The sequence below is a fragment of the Protopterus annectens genome, chromosome 2.part1 (genome assembly GCF_019279795.1).
Source record: "Protopterus annectens isolate FY-2018-M chromosome 2.part1, PAN1.0, whole genome shotgun sequence".
Classification (NCBI taxonomy): domain Eukaryota; kingdom Metazoa; phylum Chordata; order Ceratodontiformes; family Protopteridae; genus Protopterus; species Protopterus annectens.
The window spans coordinates 1,232,334,618-1,232,355,996 of NC_056729.1; the positions used below are offsets into that span (position 1 = coordinate 1,232,334,618).

At 41.7% G+C, this 21,379-nt stretch overlaps 1 protein-coding gene across 1 annotated transcript in view; it reads right to left on the bottom strand.

Moving 5' to 3' along the window:
- Positions 1-21,379, bottom strand: part of ITSN2 (intersectin 2) — a 3,295,579-nt gene that overhangs the window by 1,072,967 nt on the left and 2,201,233 nt on the right. Inside the window, exon 25 of the mRNA XM_044063555.1 lies at positions 8,484-8,580. Within this exon, the coding sequence (XP_043919490.1) occupies positions 8,484-8,580 (97 nt within the window). The remainder of the gene's footprint in view (positions 1-8,483; positions 8,581-21,379) is intronic.

Genomic DNA, 21,379 nt, shown 5'->3' on the forward strand with positions numbered 1-21,379 from the left:
GGGGGGGGTCCAATGTCACTGAAGTTGGACAAACATGAACTAATATGGCAGGTTAGACTAAATGCTTATAACAGCCAGGTTTAAACAAACTGTGGTCTATTTACTGTCTGCTGAAACTCAAAAGCCTTAATAGATGAATTCAAAACTATTATTCAGTATTTGTTTTATAAAGTGATTATAAATTTTAACATTTTTAACATATATAAATTTTGTAACACAGAAAATGTTGACGAGTAGAAACATGATAGTGTGTGTGTATTGCTTCTAATCATAGGTCACAAGAGTTCTTTTATGACTATTTTAGTAGGAAGGGTATTTAACTTGGTTCAGTTGTATTAAAGCTTTTGTCTGAAGAAGTTCTTTCATTGGAATGAACGAAAGTATTAACGTTATTAAATTTTATTCTTGGATTTTTGGTGCTTGTCTTTTTGTTATTTTGGTGGAGTTGAGTCGTTTCAGTTAGTCTCCAACTGGGGTCTTGGTTGCAGGCACCTGAGAGGTAGTCTGGCAAACTGTGAGTTTGCCCACATAAGCAGGTACGTCTGACTCAGAGATTTTTGACTGTGAATCATCTTAGGGACTTCTGAGTTTCTTCTTAGGAGGTAGGGCAAAATCAGAAAGTCAGCCATCTTAGATTTGACAAGTCATTTTTTCGTCACTAAGTTTCAAAACAGATATTCGTAGAGGAGGGTCTTTGGTACTAATGACTGACAGAAGGAGTAGGATTTGTGGTCATGTTTTGGGCCTAGGCAAAAAAGGCACTTAGTGGACAAGTCCTACTACAGAATCTGCCTACCGCACACATACTTAGCCCTCCTAGCTGACATCAAACAAATTTAAACCACAGTCTAAGAAACAAGAAAAGGAAGGCTCCCTCCAATGGGCACTTATCTGACAGCGATTAGGAAAGCAATGTTACCAACAGCCAAATATAGATCAGTCCGACAAGTACATGACCTGCATTTGGGCTGGTGGCAAGATAGTCTAAGGATTTCTCATGTATGTCCATCCTTATACTCTGACACACTTGGGCTAAGGTCATTTATTGAACGTATGCCCTCAGGAAGGAAAGGCTTTGGTATCCCCAGCCAGACATCAGTGACGAAAACCCATCTGTCATGAATACTACAAAAGTGATTTCAATTACGACATCCACCAATGAGCATTCATTTGCTTAGAGACAGGTTGACCCTTCTTAGCCGCAGAAGAGGAAACAAATGGCTGTTCAGCTTTACTGAAGGGCTTAGTTTTGTCAAGGTAGCCCAGAGCTACCTCTGCACACTCAAGGTATGCAGAATATTCTTTCCCTTATTTTTTAGATTCTGGAAAGAAATTTGGCTCGATTCAGAGCAAATTCAGAAATAACTGCTGCACCACTGGGTGGCGCAGTGGTGCAGTGGTTAACATTGTCGCCTCATAGCAAGCGGTTATCCGGTTCGATTCTGGGCTGGGGTACCTTCTGTGCAGAATCTGCATGCCCTCCCTGCATTCACGTGGGTTTCCACCCACATTTCAAAAACGTGCATCTGGAGCATTTCTCCCTGGGTCTCCTCTGAAAATTGGCTCTGTCCTAGTCGGACTTTCCCGGTCAACAAATGTTAAATAAATAAATAACGTCTGGCATGAAAGACAGATTAGTGTGTAGAACACCCCTGCCCTTGTGGAAATCAGGTAAGGTTGGTCCACCATGAGAGCTTGCAGCTGTGAGACTGACATTTCAGATGTTGAAGCAATAAGCAAAACAGTTTTCCAAGTGATAAACCTCAAAAATCAGCCTGAAAGGCAGTTTCAAAAGAAGATGAGATCAATTTATCAACAAAAAAAACTGAGATCCCAAACAGAAGGAATTTGCTTTTGAGCGGCTCTCAAGTGCGACACTCCTTTCATCAACTCTTTTACTACAAAAAGAGATGAAAGAGGGGGATCCATGGGCAGATGAAATTACCTCAAGATACACATTGACAGATGCACAGGATAAGCCACTGTTGAGTAAATCACACAAAAAATTCAAGACCAGAGGAACAGACACCATACCAGACTCTCTAATATTGGTTAGGCACCACCTAGAAAACCTCTTCCCTGGTAAACAAAGATTTTCTAGTTGCAGGTTTTCTTGCCTCCTTTAATAACTGTTGCACATCCTCATGGAACAGTTGCCTAAAAGGTGGCACTACAGAATCATCCAGGCTGTCATGAGCAACTGCTCTAAGGTGGGGGTGCACCAGTCGCCCTTGTTACTATATGAGCAGACCCAGAGTGCAAGAAAGCTTGTGGTAATTGCCACTGGCAAATTCCATTCAAAAAGGAGAACCAACTTTGCCTGCGCCACAAGGAGTCACCACAATGATCTTTGGTATTTCCTTTTGAATCTTCAAGAGTACCTTGGGTATTAGTGGAAAGGACAGAAATACATAAAGGAACATTCTCATCCAAGGGAATGAGAATGCCTCTGTCTGTAAGCATAGCTGTATGTATGTATGTATTGAACAAAATTTTTCCAACTGTCTGTTTTGAAAGAAGGCATTCTCTCCCACATTTTTCACCTATGCACACTAACTCAATTCTGATAATAGATGCAATCTTCTGCAAAAGGTCAAAACATTCCCTACAACTTTTAAGTAATATGTTAACAAAAATGCATTATGACAATATGAAGAACATAACCACGATCCTCAGATTATCAGATTTGAAAATGCAATTGTGGGGAAACGCATATCAAGACTAAGACAGTAGTATCTTCACAAACAGTCCCTTTTCTGAGATTCAACAATGTTGAATTAGTGTGCACAGATGAAAGGTGATGTGGGTGCCACAGCCTCACCCCACATCTGGGGGGGGGGGGGTAAAGTGTGGTGAAATCAACTACAAAAAATGCTTTAAAGGTTTAAAATTTTGGCTATGGAAAATGTGAATGTGTCTTTAAATGTATTCTCAGAATGCATGGAGTGCAGGGACATTCTTTCAGCAATCACATAGATACCAAGGTCTTACTTGGACCTGGTCCAAGCTAACCTATGCAGTGCAAATCTGTGAATGTGACTTGCAGAACTACCTGGTTTAAAGATGATAGTAGGGCCTGGGAGAGGCCTGCAGCCTAGGACTTTGTTGGGGCCTGGGAGAGGACTATAACCTGGTATGTTGGTTATAAGACAGTTTGAACTCTGAAAGGGTTGTTTAGACTAGACACAGTTACGAAAACTTTTTTTTTGAAACTGAAAAGCCAAGTAAAATGATACTTTAGTTTGTGTAATTTAAATAAACCTGTGTTTTTATATGTCTTGACTTCAGTGCCTTTCTTTGGTCTTACAAAGTATAAAAGCAAGTTTCTGAATTTTTTTTAACTGCAGATTATCTTTTCAAAATGTTAGGATTCACAGCAGCAGGTTCTTAAACTTTTGATAGGATACTATAAAGAAAGCAGCTTATTGCATCTGGTGGACTATCACCTAACTCTTGGATGTCAGCATATCTGATGTCTTAAGGACTGGAAACTGGTTCCCTTAAAGCAAAGGCTGGATTTTGATCAGGCATCTGCTCAACTGATGTTTAGCCTATGGATGTACTTGGATTCCCTCCAGCACAACTGTGGGAAATACAGTCTTAAAGATGGCGAGAGAAATCTCATCAGGTCTCTGGAACTAAAGCATAAACCTGGGATTCTGAGGACTGACTGGGTTGGGGATTTTCCTTCCACCAAATGGTATCAAGCGGATGTCTGAAGAAGGGAATTTTTCCTTCTTAAAAAAAAGGTTCTTCCACTTGAACTTTATGAAAGATATATTGTTCAGACAAGATTTCATACTCTAAAAGGTCTCCTCCTTTTGAATCCCTTGGAAAGATATGGGTGGCTCAAAGAAAAGGAAAACTCATGGGGTCCTTATCTTAAAAAGTGGGTGAATAAACCTTAATCCCATTACTTCAGATAATAAGGCCCAGGAGTTCCTGTGGCCTACCACAATGGAAAGTTAACAGTCTCTAGGGATTTACGTTTGTAATTTTTTTTTTTTTTTTTGGGGGGGGGCACACTTTATGTTTCACTTTACATCCACAATAAAAGTATCAGACCTTTTAGAATTAGAAGCAGTACCTAACACACACACAGACTATTTAAACATCCTGTAACATTTTAAGCTCAAAAGAGGCTTGCAAAAAATTTAGCACTCATAGTTTTCTTTTTATAAAAGTTTACACAACTGGTTATGTTGTTTTCTTCTCCAAAACAAAAAGGCTGATAGGCATCTTCTGAATGAAATTTGACAGCCATACAACCTCTTGCTGGTGCCATTTTCAGGGGACAATATTTAGAGTAAAAAATAATTTGAAAAATACATGAAGCAGATATACTATTGATTTCACATGTACTCACTCTAACAACAAATAAGCTAAAAAACAGGAATAATGCACAGCCAACCAGCACAGCCTTACACAAGGATGACACACAAATTCATGAAGTGTTAACAGAACCTCCCTAAAATAGGATGAAATAACTGGAAAAATGTTTTTATTACCAGAGAGAAGTGATTTCATTTATAATTTTAACAAGACTTCATAAGAACTTGCCAAAAGAACACCACTCTCACTTTTTTCCAAAACTGCCACATGATACAATCACATAAAAAACAATAAGTAAAAATTCTAACTTAAATTAAAAAAAATAATTTTGTGCACTCTTCAGCATACATTATCATTTAAACCTTGTGAAGAGGTGGCCTTTAAATACAAACAACATGATCCTTTATATTCTAAAACATGTTTCTCATCTCCATCTCTGATGCATACATTCATGAAGGGTTCTACACTTGTCTGACTCTAAGACACACAAAGATACAGACATGGCTATTCAACGGACAACCTGGATGTAAGCAATAGCTCCGGGGGGAGGAAGAGCTGGATGGGAAGACAAGGGAATGAGTAGCCAATGCTAGTTGCCCTTTTAACAGAAAGTCCTGGCAGGCACACCAGCTTTAGCTAGGAGAAGGTCAGACACTGCAGTTGCTGTAATCAAGGACTTTGGAGCACCAGCCTGCCAAGATGTCAGCATATAGACTAAATGGATATTGTAGGTGTGCAGAGAGCACATCAACACTGAATCCAGCAGAGCAAACACTGCACTATACTTTTCAGCTTAAACAGAAATATGCTAGAAGTAAGCAAAAAAAATCTTCCAAGTCCTCTGAATGATCAATGCAATTCCTAGCTCCTACCACCCCCTCTTGATGAGGTCCTCTGATGCCAGAAATTTTAAAGGCTTAAATGGGCCAAAAAGGTATTTAAAAAAGGGGGGAAAAAGAATGACTAAAAAATGGCAGACTGTTGAGAAGGCATAAAATGGCTCAATACTGCATAACAAATAAAATTGACTATTTAACTGAGACAACAAAACAGAACTGGGGAAACACAGAATGTGCCTTCTTTTACAGGATAACCTCTAAAGGACACAATTCGAGCCCGATAGTCTGCATGCTATAGGTAGTCAAACTGCTTAAGGTCAAACACTAATATCTACCAGAGGTTTGATTCTAGCAAAGTTATATAAATCTCATGACAACAACCATTATGAAAGAAAAAAAATCATTACGACATATACCTGTGGTTTCTGGAGTGTCCATACTCACTTAGTACACTGCAGAGCCTTGAGAGCATAAAACCGCCCACATATCATAGGAGATAAAGATCAACAAAAAGAAACATAAAAGCAAAAATGAAAGCAAACATGAAGGATATCCAGACCATGAATGCCCTCTGCACATACGTTGGGGGGTTAAGAAATGCTAAAAGAGACAGCATACGAAGGATTTAATCAAGTGTTCAGTCCTAAAGAGGTACTTTGAAGTAAAGTCTACCATGCTTACTAAGTAGCCATTTCAATGCTGCAATGAGGGGAAATTATAGGACACAATAGTATATGAAAATGCTACAGGACCACAGTGTGTCCATGTTCACAAGCAAACAGCAGCAACACTAGAAAGAAGAGAAAATCAACATCAGCAAGAAGAAAAGAATCAAACTATTAGGCTCAATAATAGGTTCATAGGTTGATACTAGGCTATCTGCCCTAGGGCATTAACAAGCCTAGCCAGAGTGTGTTTGGCTTTCGCCACCCTTTTTGATTTGCAGACTGTGCCTATGAATAGTAGGTCACAGAATACAGTCCCTTTATGGTTAGTTTATTGTGCCTCTGTCTAGCAGGGACCCAGAAGTGATCCCGGGGGTATACTTACGATCTCCCATCCACTAGTCAAGATTTCTCTTGAAGAGGGTCAGTGAGGGGCTCTGCCTAACCTGGACTGGGATTTTGTTCCAGAGTGATGGGAGTCTCTGGGATATGAATGTATCCCTCCAGCATGTCCTATTTATTTCTGTGCTCAGGTTTAAGTCTCTAGAACGTGCAGCTCTAAGGGATTTGGATTTCTTGAGATGGAGCATGTCCATTAATTCTGGGTTGGACATGGTTTTATATGTCAGGCAGAGATCGCCTCTGAGTAGGCGGTAAGTAACGGAGTAGAGCCAGAGTTTCTTTAACCTAATTGCATAAGGCATCTGTTTGAGTCCCTTTATCCTCTTGGAGAGGTACTTTTGGGGTCTTTCCAGTTGCTGCAGGTGTCGGGTAAGGTACATCCCAAATGGGGCATTGTATTCAATTATGGGTCTGATGAGTGATGAATAGTCTGACCTGTTAATCTCCTTTACTGCTTAAATCACAGAAGTCAACATCAACATAAAAAAAGTGTGAAAAAGTTGTTCCTCACTGACATCTACAGTGGATATAAAAAGTGTACACACCCCTGTTAAAATGACAGTTTTGTGATATAAAAAATGAGACCACAATAAATAATTTCAAAACTTTTCCCACCTTTAATGTGACCTATAACCTGTACAGTTCAATTGAAAAACAAACAAATCTGTTAGGGGGAAAAATATAAAAAATAAAAAACATACAATAAGCTGGTTGCATAAGTGTGCACATCCTTAAACTAATACTTTGCTGAAGTACCTTTTGATTTAATTACAGCATTCCGTCTTCTTGGGTACACACCTGCCACCAATTAAAAAGACTCTGATAACCCCAAATAAAGTTCAGCTGTCCTAGTAGGATTTTCCTAACATTTACTCAGTTGCCTGCTACAGCAAAAGCCATGGTTCGCAGACAGCTTACAAAGCATCAAAGCGATCTCACTGTTGAAAGGTATCAGTCAGGAGAAGGGTACAAAAAAAATTCCACAGCATTGGATATACCATGGAACACAGTGAAGACTGTCATCAAAAAGTGGAACAAATATGGGACAACAGTGACATTGCAAAGAACTGGACGTCCCTCCAAAATTGATGAAAAGACAAGATGAAAACTGGGCAGGGAGGCTACCAAGAGACCTAGAGCAACAGTGAAGGAGCTGCAGGAATTTCTGGCAAGTACTGGTTTTGTACTACATGGGACAACAATCTCCTGTATTTTCCATATGTCTGGACTATGGGGTAGAGTTGCAAGACGGAAGCCTTTTCTTACACAGAAAAGCATCCAGGCCCGGCTAAAATTTGCAAAACAATACATCAAGTCTCCCAAAAGCATGTGGGAAAATGTGTTATGGTCTGATGAGACAAAGGTTGAACTTTTTGGCCAAAATTCCAAAAGGTACATGTGACACAAAAACAACACTTCGCATCACCAAAAGAACATCATCCCCACGGTGAAGCATAGTGGCGGCAGTATCATGCTTTGGGGTTGCTTTTCTTCAGCTGGAACTGGTATTTTAGTCAAGATGGAGGGAATTATGAACAGTTGCAAATACCAGTCACTTTTGTCCCAAAACCTTCAGGTATCTGCTAGAAAGTTGAAGATGAAGAATTTCACCTTTCAACAAGACAATGACCCCAAGCATACATTCAAATCAACAAAAGAATGGCTTCACCAGAAGAAAATCAAAGTTTTGGAATGGCCCAGCCAGAGCCCAGACCTAAATCCAATAGAAAATCTGTGGGGTGACTTGAAGAGGGCTGTGCACAAGAGATACCCTCGCAATATGACAGATTTGAAGCGTTTTTGCAAGGAAGAGTGGGCAAATATTGCCAAGTCAAGATGTGCCATGCTGATAAGACACCTACCCAAGAAGACTGAATGCTGTAATTAAATCAAAAGGTGCTTCAACAAAGTATTAATTTAAGGGTGTGCACACTTGCGCAACCAGCTTATTGTACTTTTTTTATTTTTTTATATTTTTCCCCTAACAGATTTGTTTTTTAATCAAACTGTACAGGTTACAGGTCACATTAAAGGTGGGAAAAGTTTTGAAATTATTTATTGTGGTCTCATTTTTATATCACAAAAATGTGGCATTTTAACAAGGGTGGGTTCACTTTTTATATCCACTGTATCTATTTCTGTGTATATGCTTAATTTTCTCTAGCATGTAATGAGACAATGCATAATAAAATAATTCACAAGTAAAAGTCACCACTAGCTCAAAAAATGACTGAATATAACTTACCTGGTGTAGGTGCAGGGGTCGATTTACCACTGCCTGGACCCAATAACTTCACATGGGTAGCAGGAAACCAGCCTTTTTGACGCTTCTTTCCTCTTGCCTACAAACAAAACAATATTAACTTTCTTCTTGACATTTTGATACTGACATTCTCAAGAGAGGCCTTGGAAGAAAGGTCATAGACTATTACAATAAGCATTCATAACAATAATAATGATGATGATAATAACATCACTAATAAATAAACAATATAAACTGCACAGAAAAAAAATAAAAGGTACAGAGTCCATCTTACACAGACAACAGTAATACCATGCATCTCTTAAAACTGCTGCGTGGACCTGTCTCCCATATTTTTTTCAACCATGAGCAAGAAAGAGACCATGTAGAAATAACAGGAGTAGTATGTCAGGTACTAAAATAGAGCAATCACAGTAGTAGATACAAATAATTCCCAACAGTTTTACTTTTACTGAAAGTAAGCAATAGCAATAAACAAACATGCTATGCTGAAACTTTTCGCACACTTGAATACCTGTTAAAAGACACAAAGAGGAATTAGAGCAGAAAAGAGACTAGGGTGAATTTCTGTTAATAGAAAAGTCAATCAGAAAGAGTACAGGTAAAGTGCATGAAGAAAAAGGGACTGATACGGAGTGGAAGAGGCCAAATGCAAGACATTTTAGGATATATATAAGCCAAGCAAAACACAACTGAAAAACATTAAATGAATGTAACTGAGTTTTCATACATAAACTATATAAAATAAGAAGTTATGTACTCACCATAATGTTCCATCTGAGTAGTTATACTTCATTTTCTGCAACCTGTGGGTTAATTGGATCCATATCGGATCCGAGCCGGCAACATTTTTCAAGCATCTGCTCCAAGCTCTAAGCTCCTCCCCTTACCCATAACCCCTCATCTCCTACCTTCCCTCAGATAGAGTTTGCCACTATTCAAACTATTAGCAACTCAATAACAACTCTAACCTAGAACAGGTTCGGGGAAAGGAGGGCGGGACGGTTGCATAAAATGAAGTATAACTACTCAGATGGAACGTTATGGTGAGTACATAACCTCTTTATCTGAAGCAGTTAACTTCATTTATCTGCAACCTGTGGGACACAGTCCCCAGCTACCAAAACTCCTGGGACGCCCACACGGAAGGATATTCCTGAGCACCACAGAGCCAAAGGATGCTCTCCCTCTAGAGATCAAATCCAACTTATAATGACAAATAAATGTATGTGACCTTGCCCAGGCCGCTGCTGCACAGATATCATCCAGAGAAACCCTAGACCAAAAGACAGCAGAAGTTGCCACAGATCTGGTAGAATGAGCTTTAACAGGACCAGGTGGGGACAGACCTTTATACCTATAGACTTGCAGTATACCTTGTGTAATCCCATCTAGCCAAGGAGACCTTGGAAATGGCCTTGCCCAAAAAGGGTCTGGAAAAGGACACGGATAATTGGTCAGACTTACGGAATTGTTTAGTCCTGTGTAAATAGAAACAAAGCGGTCTATGAACATCTAGCAAATGCAGTTTATATTCACCCCTGTTCTGGAAATTTGGAAAGAACACAGGCTGATTAATCATCTGGTTAATATTTGATTCAGAAGCAACGTTCGGTAAGAAAGAAGGGTTTGTGTGGAGCGAAACACTGTCTTTATGAAAGATCAAGAAAGGGGGCACTGCAGACAAAGCTTGGATCTCAGAAACCCTTCTGGCCAAGGTAATGGCCACTAGAAAGGCCATCTTCTAGGACAGGAATTTCAAATCTACTGACGCTGCTGGTTCGAATGGGGGTGCCACCAACGCCTGTAGAACTAGGGTAAGGTCCCAAGGGGGGACGGAATCCTTAACCAGGGGACACAGAAGAAAAGTACCTTTCAGAAAAGCCCTGCATAATCTCAAGGAGGCCAGAGCATTCAGATTTTCACTGACATGAAAATTAGATATGGCTGCCAGTTGTACTTTCACCATAGAGGAACTAGCCCCTTGTTGGAAAATATAGGACAAAAACTCAACATTGCAGGAACTGGGGCTGTAAATGGATCTAGGTTTCTCTGAGAAGCCCAAATAAAGAAGTGTTTCCATTTGCTGCGATAAACCTTCCTAGTGGAAGCTTTGTGGGATGCCACCAAAATACTCTTTACTGAAGATGACAGACCGAGAGTCCTAGCAATTAAGGGAACTGGAGCAACCAAGCAGTCAGCTTTAGGCTGCCCAGATCGGGGGGACTGATGCTCAAGGGATGAGCGATATGATCTGGGCAGGGATCCAGAATCCATGGAGGAGTTAAAGCATGAGACCAGATGAAGGGGTACCACACTTGACGAGGCCAGAATGGGGCAATTAGGATCACTTTGCACCCCAGTCGACAAGCTTTCTGAAGAAACATCGGAATGAGAGGTAGTGGGCAATAGGCATACAGTAACCCGGGAGGCCAAGCATGGACGAGAGCGTCTCTGGGGGAGTTCCCTGGTGAGGGAATCAGGGCAAAGAACTCACTGCACTTCGCGTTGGAAGGAGATGCAAAGAGATCACAGCAAGGGTGACCCCACGCAAGGAAGATCTCCTCCGCTACTGACTGTTTCAAAGACCACTCGTATGGTATTAGAATAGCCTGACTAAGTTTGTACACTAAAATGTTGGAGCGCCCCGGGATGTGCTTTGGAATCAGAAACCGACTGGTGGAGATCGCCCACTCCCATACTCTCATGGCCTCATGGCAGAGAGGGTAAGATTTGGTTCCTCCTTGTTTGCTGATGTACCAGACCAACAGACATGTCTGACTGAACTGCAATCATACCGGGGGGGGGGGGCAGCATGGAAGGTTTGCAATGCTAAAAGCACTGTCCTCCTCTCCAGAACACTGATATGCAATTTGGTCTCGGTCTGGGACCACGTGCCTTGACTGTCCTCCCCAAAAAGTACCCCCCCCCACCCAAGCTGGGAGGCATCCGTGGTCACTGTGGCTTGGGCTGGGGGTGTTAAGAAGGGACGGCCTGCCAAGATTTCCGGTGATTGGAGCCACCAAAGAAGAGAAATCTTGCAGGCTCTGCTGGATTAGTATTGGGTAGTCCATGGGGAGAGGTCTAACCAAGACCACTGAACTGCCAGGGTCCACTGAAGCACTTTCATGTGAAGGCTTAGAATTGCTGCAGCTATGGAGCCTAGGGCTCAGAGAACATCACTCTCCATTGGCATCCTGGGGCCGAGGATCACTAACACATGAGCTCGTAGGTTCTGGACCCTGTCCCAAGTGAGAAAAACTTGCAACAGTGGAGTATCCAGCCACGCCCCTATGAATTCCAAGGTCTGGCAGCAGCAAGGAGCCAATCATTTAGGTAAGGAAACACCTGAATTCCCTGAAGCCTCAGGTGAGCTGCTATGACTGTCATAACCTTGGCTGTGGTGAGACTGAAGGGTAGGGCTCTGAACTGGAAATGATTGGCTCCCAGCCAGAAGCGAAGGAATCTCCTGGAGCTTCTGCAAATTTTGACATGGTAGTAAGCGTTCTGGAGGTCTGTCGAGCACATCCAGTCGCATTCTCGGAGGTAAGGTAGAATGGACTGCAAGGTGACCATCTGGAATTTCTGCTTGGCTACAGACAGGTTCAGGGTTGACAGGTTCAATATGGGCCTGAGGTCCCCCGTCTTTTTGGGCACTAAAAAGAACCTGGAGTAAACTCCTAATCCGGACTGATCTGGGGGGACCGGTTCAATGGCCCGATTGTAAAGCAGCTTTGAAATTTCGCACACTGCGGCCTCCCTTTGAGCGGGTGAAACATCCGGGAGGTGCTTTGATTGGATGGGTGGGACAATGAACGGAATAGAGTATCCTCTGGATATAATTTGGAGCACCCAACGGTCCGTCGCAATGGACTCCCAAGCCGTTAGGTGCAATGACAATCTTTCCCAGACTGTCTCCAGAGTACAACAGTTCGGCAACCCCTCAGTGTTGCTACGTGGGTCTGTCCGAGAAGGTCTCCCTAGACCCAAAGTTCCTCGGGCCCCCTCTGCCTCTGGGGTGGTGTCTATCTGGTCCCCCTCTTCCTCTAGGGGACGTGTTGTCTTGAGTGTCCTGGGAAAACTGAGATTTTCAGAACCACATCTTCTTTTGCCCTCTCTGATACCTAGAAATGGATCTTTGAGGGCTAGAGAAGTGGACTCTGACGGCAGACAGAGTCTTCCCGTCCTTCTCGCTCTGGACCAGGGTGTCACAAACTGTCTTCCCGAACAGGGAGGAACCGTCAAAGGGAGCATTTGTGAAGGACGCCTTGAAGGGGTCCGTGAATTGACAGTCTGAGCCAAGCGTGCTGCCTCATAGCTACGCCAGTCCCAGCCGCCCTAGCCGCTCCTTCTGTGGTATAGGAAAGATGATGCATGGAAGTGTTCGAAACAGATTTCAGTGTCGACATTTTTGCCGAGAACAGTCGCTTGTCCTCTGGCAACAAAGACTCTGGGGGCTACACAGTGAATTCCATGTCTCACTGGAGTCGAATGGCATGTGCTAAATAATTCAGCACTTGTATGGAAAACATCACTAAGGAAAAGACTCGTGGTGGTGCTGGGGTAGCGCTGTCGCCTCACAGTAAAGACTCTGACCGGTTCGACTCTCAGCTAGAGCGTCTTCTGCATGGAGACATGCGTGAATGGGCGTACCTTCATTGAAGGCTATGCATTAGGGCTGGCAACTCAGCACATAAAAATCAACTGCCAATCATTAGCGGACCAGAGTTCCGCTGTGGCGACCCCTAACCGGGAAAAGCCGAAAGACACCACAACAACAACTAAGGAAAAGATTTGGTTCCCAAACCGATCCACCACCCTAGACTCCTTGTCCAGAGTGTGGAACGAAAAACTTTCCTGAGCCAGTTCTCTCTTGGTGGCAGCTGCAACCACTATAGCATCCACCGGGGATCCCTTGTACCAAAGCCTGTTTGTTTGTGGGAGGGGAAAGGATCCTGTCCGGGCATTTGGGTATTGGCTCTATGGTGTCAGGCTCCTTCCATGCCCACGTGGTAATGAGATCCACTAATGGATCCACAGGAGGGGACACCCAGGATGTAGATGGGCCCTTGCAAAAGGCCTCCAGCAATACTGACTCGTCCGTAGAGGGTTTTGGGGCTTTCCAACCTCCCCTCTGGCGGAGGATTTCCATGATGTCTCCAAATGAAACATACTCGGGAGGTGACCTGGGGGAACCCTCACTTTCATCCAAGTCAGTATCTTCTGTGAGGGACTCGGGGGGAGTCCATGGGCCTCCTCTTACATGAATGCTTATGGGGAGCCTCCTCAGTGGGAGACTCTGAAGAGGGCTCATAAGTAACGGGGGGGGGGGTTCCATGACGGGATCCACCTGGGGGTCCTCTAGCATGGGGTGTCCCTGGGACAAGCTGATGGGAGTCGTGACCAAATCCACGGCAGCCTAGTCAGAGTCTAAGGCAATGGGCTGGGGTCTCAGTCCTAGGGAAAGAACCTTCTCCACTAGTCAAAGGCCAAAGGACAGCACACCTCCTTAGCAACCAACAAGGAAGAAGTTCTCCCTAGCTCCATCGTGAGGATTGGGGCCGAGGTCAAGGTAGCCAGGGTTCCGAAGGAAAGGCTCAGATCCGACAAAGTCAGAGCCGAAGACACCTCCATTCCCTCGGATCTGGCTCCACTTTCTTGGCCCCGAGAGTTGCTCGGATCCGAACAAGTCTGATCCGAGGAACTCAAGGTAATTGCCAGCGTCGAGGCTGGAGGGACCGTTGGTGCCAAACCCACAGCTCCGAGGATCATCGGATCCATAAAACCCCAAAACCGCAGGTAGGATCGGGGAAGGAGATATTGGATGGAAGAAGGGCATAGAGGTCCCCTCTCCGGCCGAAGAGAGGCCTGGCAAGACTCCCATTTGGATTTGGGTACGAATGAATCTCTGCATCATCCTGTCCATGTCAAGCTGTGACAAACTCAGAGTCGACCGTGAGGAGGAGACCGACTCAAATCTGGCTGGTCTGTGAGATGATCTCGAAGAAGGCCTCTGGTCCGAGGGCTCTGTCGGCACCGGGGAGAACTTCAGGGAATGGAGCCGAGGAGAGATGGTTCTGACTATTTTAGAAGACGGACTGGGAAAAGGCTCCCACTCTGGAGACCGTTTGCAGTGCCTTTCCACTCTTTTCTCTTTCTCTCTCTTGTCCTTATCTCTATCCTTTGGCTTTGTCCCCGTCTCAGCAGGCTTAGAGGGGAGGTTGAGTCCCAGCCTGAGGGGGGGTTGGTATGTCAAGGTAGTCGAATCCAATGCAGAAACTGGTAGCAGGCACTTAGCTAGACTAAGGTGGGGAACACCCAAGCAAATAAAACACAGTGTGTGACCATCAGCCAGTGAAAGCTTGTGGCCACACACTGTGCAGTTTTTAAATGCTGGTTATGGCTGGTCAGCCATCACCACACACCACTCAGCCAAACTAAACCAACAAACACACACGCACAAAGGACAGTTAGGCCTACACTACCTCACAAATAACAAACTTTCTACACTACTTTATTTCTTTTTTTTTTTAACAGAAAACCGACGAACGACAAAGGGGAGGAAAAGGTTGACTAAAAATGACTGCACTCACACACTAAATATATACCAAAAAGTACCACTTACTACACCCAACTTGGAGCTATAGAGACCACGATGCGTACGCATGAAGCGGCAAACGAGATCTGAGGGAAGGTAGGAGATGTGAGAGATTATGGGTAAGGGGAGGAGCTTGGAGAAGATGCTTGAAAAATGTTGCCGGCTCGGATCCAATATGGATCCGATTACCCACATGTTGCAGATAAATGAAGTTAACTACTTCAGATAAGTATTTCTGCATGCAAGTAATGTATACTTACCTGCTAAGGTTTATGCCACAAAGAAGACAACCTCATACAGTTACTAGAATACTAGCAGCTTTAGTAGTATCAGTGTTTTAACACTCAACACACTGGGTGTGTGTTCAAAATGGCTGAGAACAGCAAGTGGTGAAAGTTCTGCGACTAAAAATTTTTCTCTGGCAGAAAATGTAATCAAACAATTAAAACTTGAAGATAACTGTTAGCTAATATAATTCATTAATAATCAGAGAAAAGATTTACAGCTTCAAGTTCTTCAAAAGCTGTAGTCTTTCTGTCAGAATTTCAACTGTTTGGTTAACACAGAAAAGACTTCAACATGAGTCAGTCACAAGAAATGGTACCCAGGATTCTTGTGTTAAAGACAACCAGTCAATACTAACTAGTATGTCGGATGCATTACTTAAAACAGACAAACTGGATAACAAACTAGAAAGCTTCAAAGAAGAGACCAAAAAGAGGATGGAACATTTTGAAATTCTTATGAAACAACAAGGGTCACAAATCAGCAGTATGGAAGAGACTTTGAATGATTATGAAGGTAGAATAACTGAAGGTCGAGTCTCAGACTGAATTTCTTTTAAAATAGAATAACTGGTTCATAGAAAAACTTGATGATTTAGAAAATAGACTGGGATGAAATCTTCTTTTGGCTGCTCCCGTTAGGGGCTGCCACAGCAGATCAGCTGTTTCCATTTCTTCCTGTCCTCTGCATCTTGCTCTGTCACATCAACCACCTGCATGTCCTCTCTCACCACATCCATAAACCTTATCTTAGGCCTTACTCTTTTCCTGTTACCTGGCAACTTCATCCTTAGCATCTTTTTCCCAATATATTCTGCATCCCTCCTCAGCACATGTCCAAACCAACGTAATCTTGCCTCTCTGGCTTTGTCTTCAAACCTTCCAACCTGGGCTGACCCTTTAATACACTTATTCCTAATCTTGTCCATCCTCGTCACACCCAGTGCAAATCTTAACATCTTCAGCTCTGCAACGTCAAGCTCTGACTCCTACCTTTTTGTCAATGCCACTGTCTTCAACCCATATAACATAGCTGGTCTCACTACCCTCTTGTAGACCTTCCCTTTCACTCTTACTGGTACTCGTCTGTCACAAATCACTCCTGACACACTTCTCCACCCACTACACTCTGCCTGTACTCTCTTCTTCACCTCTCTTCCACACTCACCATTACGCTGAACTGTTGATCCAAGTACTTAAAACTCATCCACCTTCACCACCTCTACACCCTGCATCCTCACCATTCCTCTATCCTCCCTCTCATTCACACACATATATTCTGTCTTAGTCCTGCTGACCTTCATTCCTCTTCTCTCTAGAGCATATCTCCACCTCTCCAGGGTCGTCTCCACCTGTTCCCTACTCTCACTATAGATCACAATGTCATCTGCAAACATCATAGTCCACGGGGACTCCTGTCTGATCTCATCTGTCAACCTGTCCATCACCATTGCAAAGAAGAAAGGGCTCAGAGCTGATCCTTGAAGTAATCCCACCTCCACCTTAAACGCAAACGCCACTCCCACTGCAGACCTCACTGCTGTCACACTACCCTCGTACATATCCTGTACCACTCTTACATACTTCTCTGACACTCCCGACTTCCTCATACAATACCACAACTCCTCTCTAGGCACCCTGTCATATGCTTTCTCTAAATCCACAAAGACACAACGCAACTCCTTCTGACCACCTCTGTACTTCTCCATCAACACTCTCAGAGCAAACATTGCATCTGTAGTGCTCTTTCCTGGCATGAAACCATACTGCTGATCACTAATCATTACCTCCCTTCTTAGTCTAGCTTCCACTACTCTTTCCCATAACTTTATGCTGTGACTGATCAGTTTAATCCCTCTGTAGTTACTACAGCGCTGCACATCACCCTTATTCTTAAAAATCGGTACCAAAACACTTTCTCCATTCCTCACGCATCCTCTCACTTTACAAGATTTCACTGGGATGAAATACCATTAGAATTTATGGTATAGCTGAAAAGTATGAGGGAGACACTATAATAAATTTAACTACCTGGCTACAGAAAACATTAAATCTACCTGAAACTTTATCTTCTGGAATTGAAAGAATACATAAATCCCTGAGACTACCTTCTAAGAAGGAAAACTCAACACCACGCTCAATTATAGTTAAGTTCATGTCTACCTCAGAAAAAAATCAAATATTAAAAACAGCATAGTCCAGCCCCCTACTAAAATACGTGAACATGTAGTCAGAATTGACAGTTACTATTCCAGTAAAGTAATGAGTAAAAGAAAATCCTGTTTACTACTGACCAAGGAACTTAAAAAGAACAGCCACTGTTTTTTCCTGCAAAGATAAAAAATATTCCTTTCTGAAGAAACTAAAATATTTAACACACTCTATGAGGCATCCACTTTTGTTAATGGCAATAAAATCTTTAATGATATTGAAGGAACTGAGTGGAACAGTATATTCCTACAGAGACAGTGAGCTGAATTCTTGGAAAACTGCTTCTAAAACTAAAAAAACTAAGAACAAATGCCTTTTATTCCCTGACTGCAGGACTATTATTTTCTGAAACAATATATTTGCCTTTTAAGTAAAAGGTTTGTACTGGACTTTAAGCCTCAAAACATATAGAAGTATGTATTTACATTTTAAGCTAAAACATTTTTCATGATGAGGAATATAAAGGTTAGTTTTACTGTTTTACTACATTTACAGTGAAAGACTTAAAGGAAAACAACGTGATATCAAATGAAATAGGTCTACCTGCTGTCTCCTTAAGTCCCCGTTATGTGATATAGTCCAAAAAATAAATTCAGCTTTAAAAAAAAATCATCTAAACTGTTTTACAGCTTAGGCTCCCGAACTCTCCGTACTATTTTACTTTCATTTTTAAGCCCAAGTTCAAAACCGGCTAGCCGGCTCTCAAATAATGATATCACATCTGCCATAGGTCTTCTAGTAGAACTCGGGACGTTTCCTCCCCCAAAGTGATGTAAACTCTGCCTTATTTGCATGGTGTATAGAATCCCCTGTGATCCTCCCACATTGTGATGTCATCACTGCCTTGCCCAGCCCACTGTTACCCTGATAAAATGGATTAGCTTCTGTGTGGAACTTCTTTTCTTTCGTAGTGAATCCAGTCGACTCCATTTCATGAGAAGGACTTGAGCAACGTTTGCCTGCATCCTCTTAAGCATTTGACTAATTCATATATCAGGTAAGTCTTATTATTTTATAAAAAATGTAAATTTACAGTCCCTGCTTCTATGCGTTCCTAGCTATGATATGTTTTCCTCCCGAGTGTTAAAGTGCACATTTTTAAGTTTTTTAGAGTTACTGTTTGTAATGGTTGCACGTGCTTTGAATTTGTGTTAAAAAATTAGTGCTGCCGAGTTTTTAGCTTAGTTAGGTTAGCCTAGTTATTAATGTTTATCATGCCGCTTTATTTTCGTGTGCTCGTTTCAGTTTTGTATGCAATGTTGGCGTCTTTGGAATTCTTGAGTCGGCCTTGTGTTTGTGTGCATGCTGCTTTCCGGTTTCCTTCCATGCTGCATGATCTCTCATCCGTAGGTAATTCCTTGGTGTTTACCTTTTTTAAGGTCGAAAGACAGATTAAATCAATTGGTAGCAATAGACTCATTTTTTTTTCTTTAGTAGTGGGGAAAGTCAGTGGTACACTGGGATACATGCATATGAACTTGGTTATGCATAAACAAATGTTTAAATTGTCTTGTATGTTTGCATTCCCAAAGTTATGTTTTGTGTAGAACACATTTTTAAGTGCTGTTGTGGGATCAGGTATTTGTATTTTGATTTCAATATGTATTATTGTCAACACTTGGTCCTGTCCTTCAGGCATTATTGATTTTATTTTACTCTGCTCTGAAAATGTGCTCTGTTGGCAGCGCCTTTTGTCCGGAGGTATTTCATTTGTAAACAAAAATGCTCTAAACTGATTTGCTCTTCCAGTGGCCAGCCAGTTCCTTGAAAGTCCTTTGAAACATTATACACATGGTCTTACTGTACTCAGATGTACTTAAAAGTTTCTTTCTTATTGTTATAAACCTCATTACTTTAGTGGCAGAAATGCCAAGTTCTTCCAGTCTCTGGATCTGCAGCAGAGACACGGAGCTCGGACTGCAACCCAAGTGTCTGGGATTCATTTACTGGCCCTGTGACTGGTGGAGTCATGCAGAGAGGAGGAAAAATGAAGTTATAAGGCTATTTATCTCCCAGGAGGTAGAGAGAAGTAGGTACATTCAAGCACACATTGGGCAGTTGTGATCCTGGACAGACTGGATAAACCATCTTTCTTTCCTCAAAGAGGAACAGGGTTGCTTAGAAGTACTGTCCCTTGCAGAAGTAAAGGGAAATCACCCTCCATTAACTCACTGCTCCCCAGGCAGCTCTTCACTGGTTGCATGCTGAAGTTAGAGCAGAAAAAAAATGTGAAGTGTGTGATACCTGTATGATATTTAAGATGGTAAGCGTATTTATGATGCCCGAGTGGGGTATTGTGTCGAAGGCTTTTGCAAGGTCCAGGTAGGCTGTGTGGGCTACCTTACCCTCATCTATGGCTTTGGTAACTAAGAGAGCTCTGCCTCCAGTTTGCCTGTGTAATTGCATCTCTCATATGTATTACAGTTTGTTGGAAGGAGGAGAGGGTTGTCTGTGTACATAAGGCAATTGTAACATTGCCTCCAGATTCACCAGCTGGACTGGAGAGTAACCTTGAAACTGACCCTTGGACATACCAGATTAGTATAGGGAACTGATTTTTCACCTGTAAGTGTGTTTCTAAATGTTAAACAAATAATTCCTACTCTAACAGAACTGGTAACTTTAAAGCTATGCAAGTCAAGAATTTTATTTTAATTGTTCAGCTTTGCTTAGTATATTTATTGCTATGTTAACTGAATGTCATATCCAAGTAATATGCAAATTAGAAGCATTAAAGTGATGGAGATTTTGTTTTCTTTGTTCCTGTGTAACACATTCCTTTCACAGGTCATTTATGAAACAACTGACACTCAGAGAGAAAGCTTGAGAGCAAAAGCATGTTCCATTTCTTCAGAATGCTAGATTTTTCTCATCTTGAGCTGTCCTAAAGAAAATCTAGGTCAAAGTTAATCACTGATGTCTGTGAAAGAGAAAAGAACTTTCTATTTTTTCTTTTATCAAGGATATATATATATATATATATGAGAAATGTATTTAAAATAACATTTTCTTTTCTTAGAAGTGAAAAATTGTTAAGAAAATCCAAGCCAAGGCAGAAACCAGGAACCGAAACTGGACGTTCAACCACTTTTATTCCAAGTATTAAAAAGCCAGTACTGCTCAGATCACAAAAACGAAAACCACACAGATACAAGTTGAGCGTGCTTTCTCTTCGTTTAGTAACAAAGCTTCTTCAGAACATATTACATTCTCTAATGCCCTCATTTTATATACATATCAATGAGCGTTAATTAACATTAATTAACCGCTAATTACCCCTCTTGAATTGTAACCCATTAAACACCACACTAGAAACTTACAAAATAAAATGTTCCAACCAAAGACTCTCTCGAATATATACAACAATATCAGTGTGTATAATTAAATTAAATTTGTTCCCCTAACAATCTAACAAATGTCATTAAAAACCAATGCTGAAGTATGTAACTTCACCAACCTTAAAAATGCAAATAATTTATATAGGCAATTAGTGTGAAAAACACTTCACCTAAAAATGACGATTACATAAATAATCAAAATTGTACAATGTAGAATACGATACATGTAAAAAAGAAAAGAAAAAACTATTAAATGATTTTTTCTAAGTAAGCTTCCTACTAAACAGAATGTACCTTGCAAACCTAAACCTTATAGAAAAAACTGTGAGTTGGTCAATAAATAAAAATTTCTTTTCTTCCTTTTTATTAAAAAGGAAATTGCCAAGTTACTACCCTAAAATACAATATAATTCGACAGTATTTTATCATGTAAAAATCTCTACTATT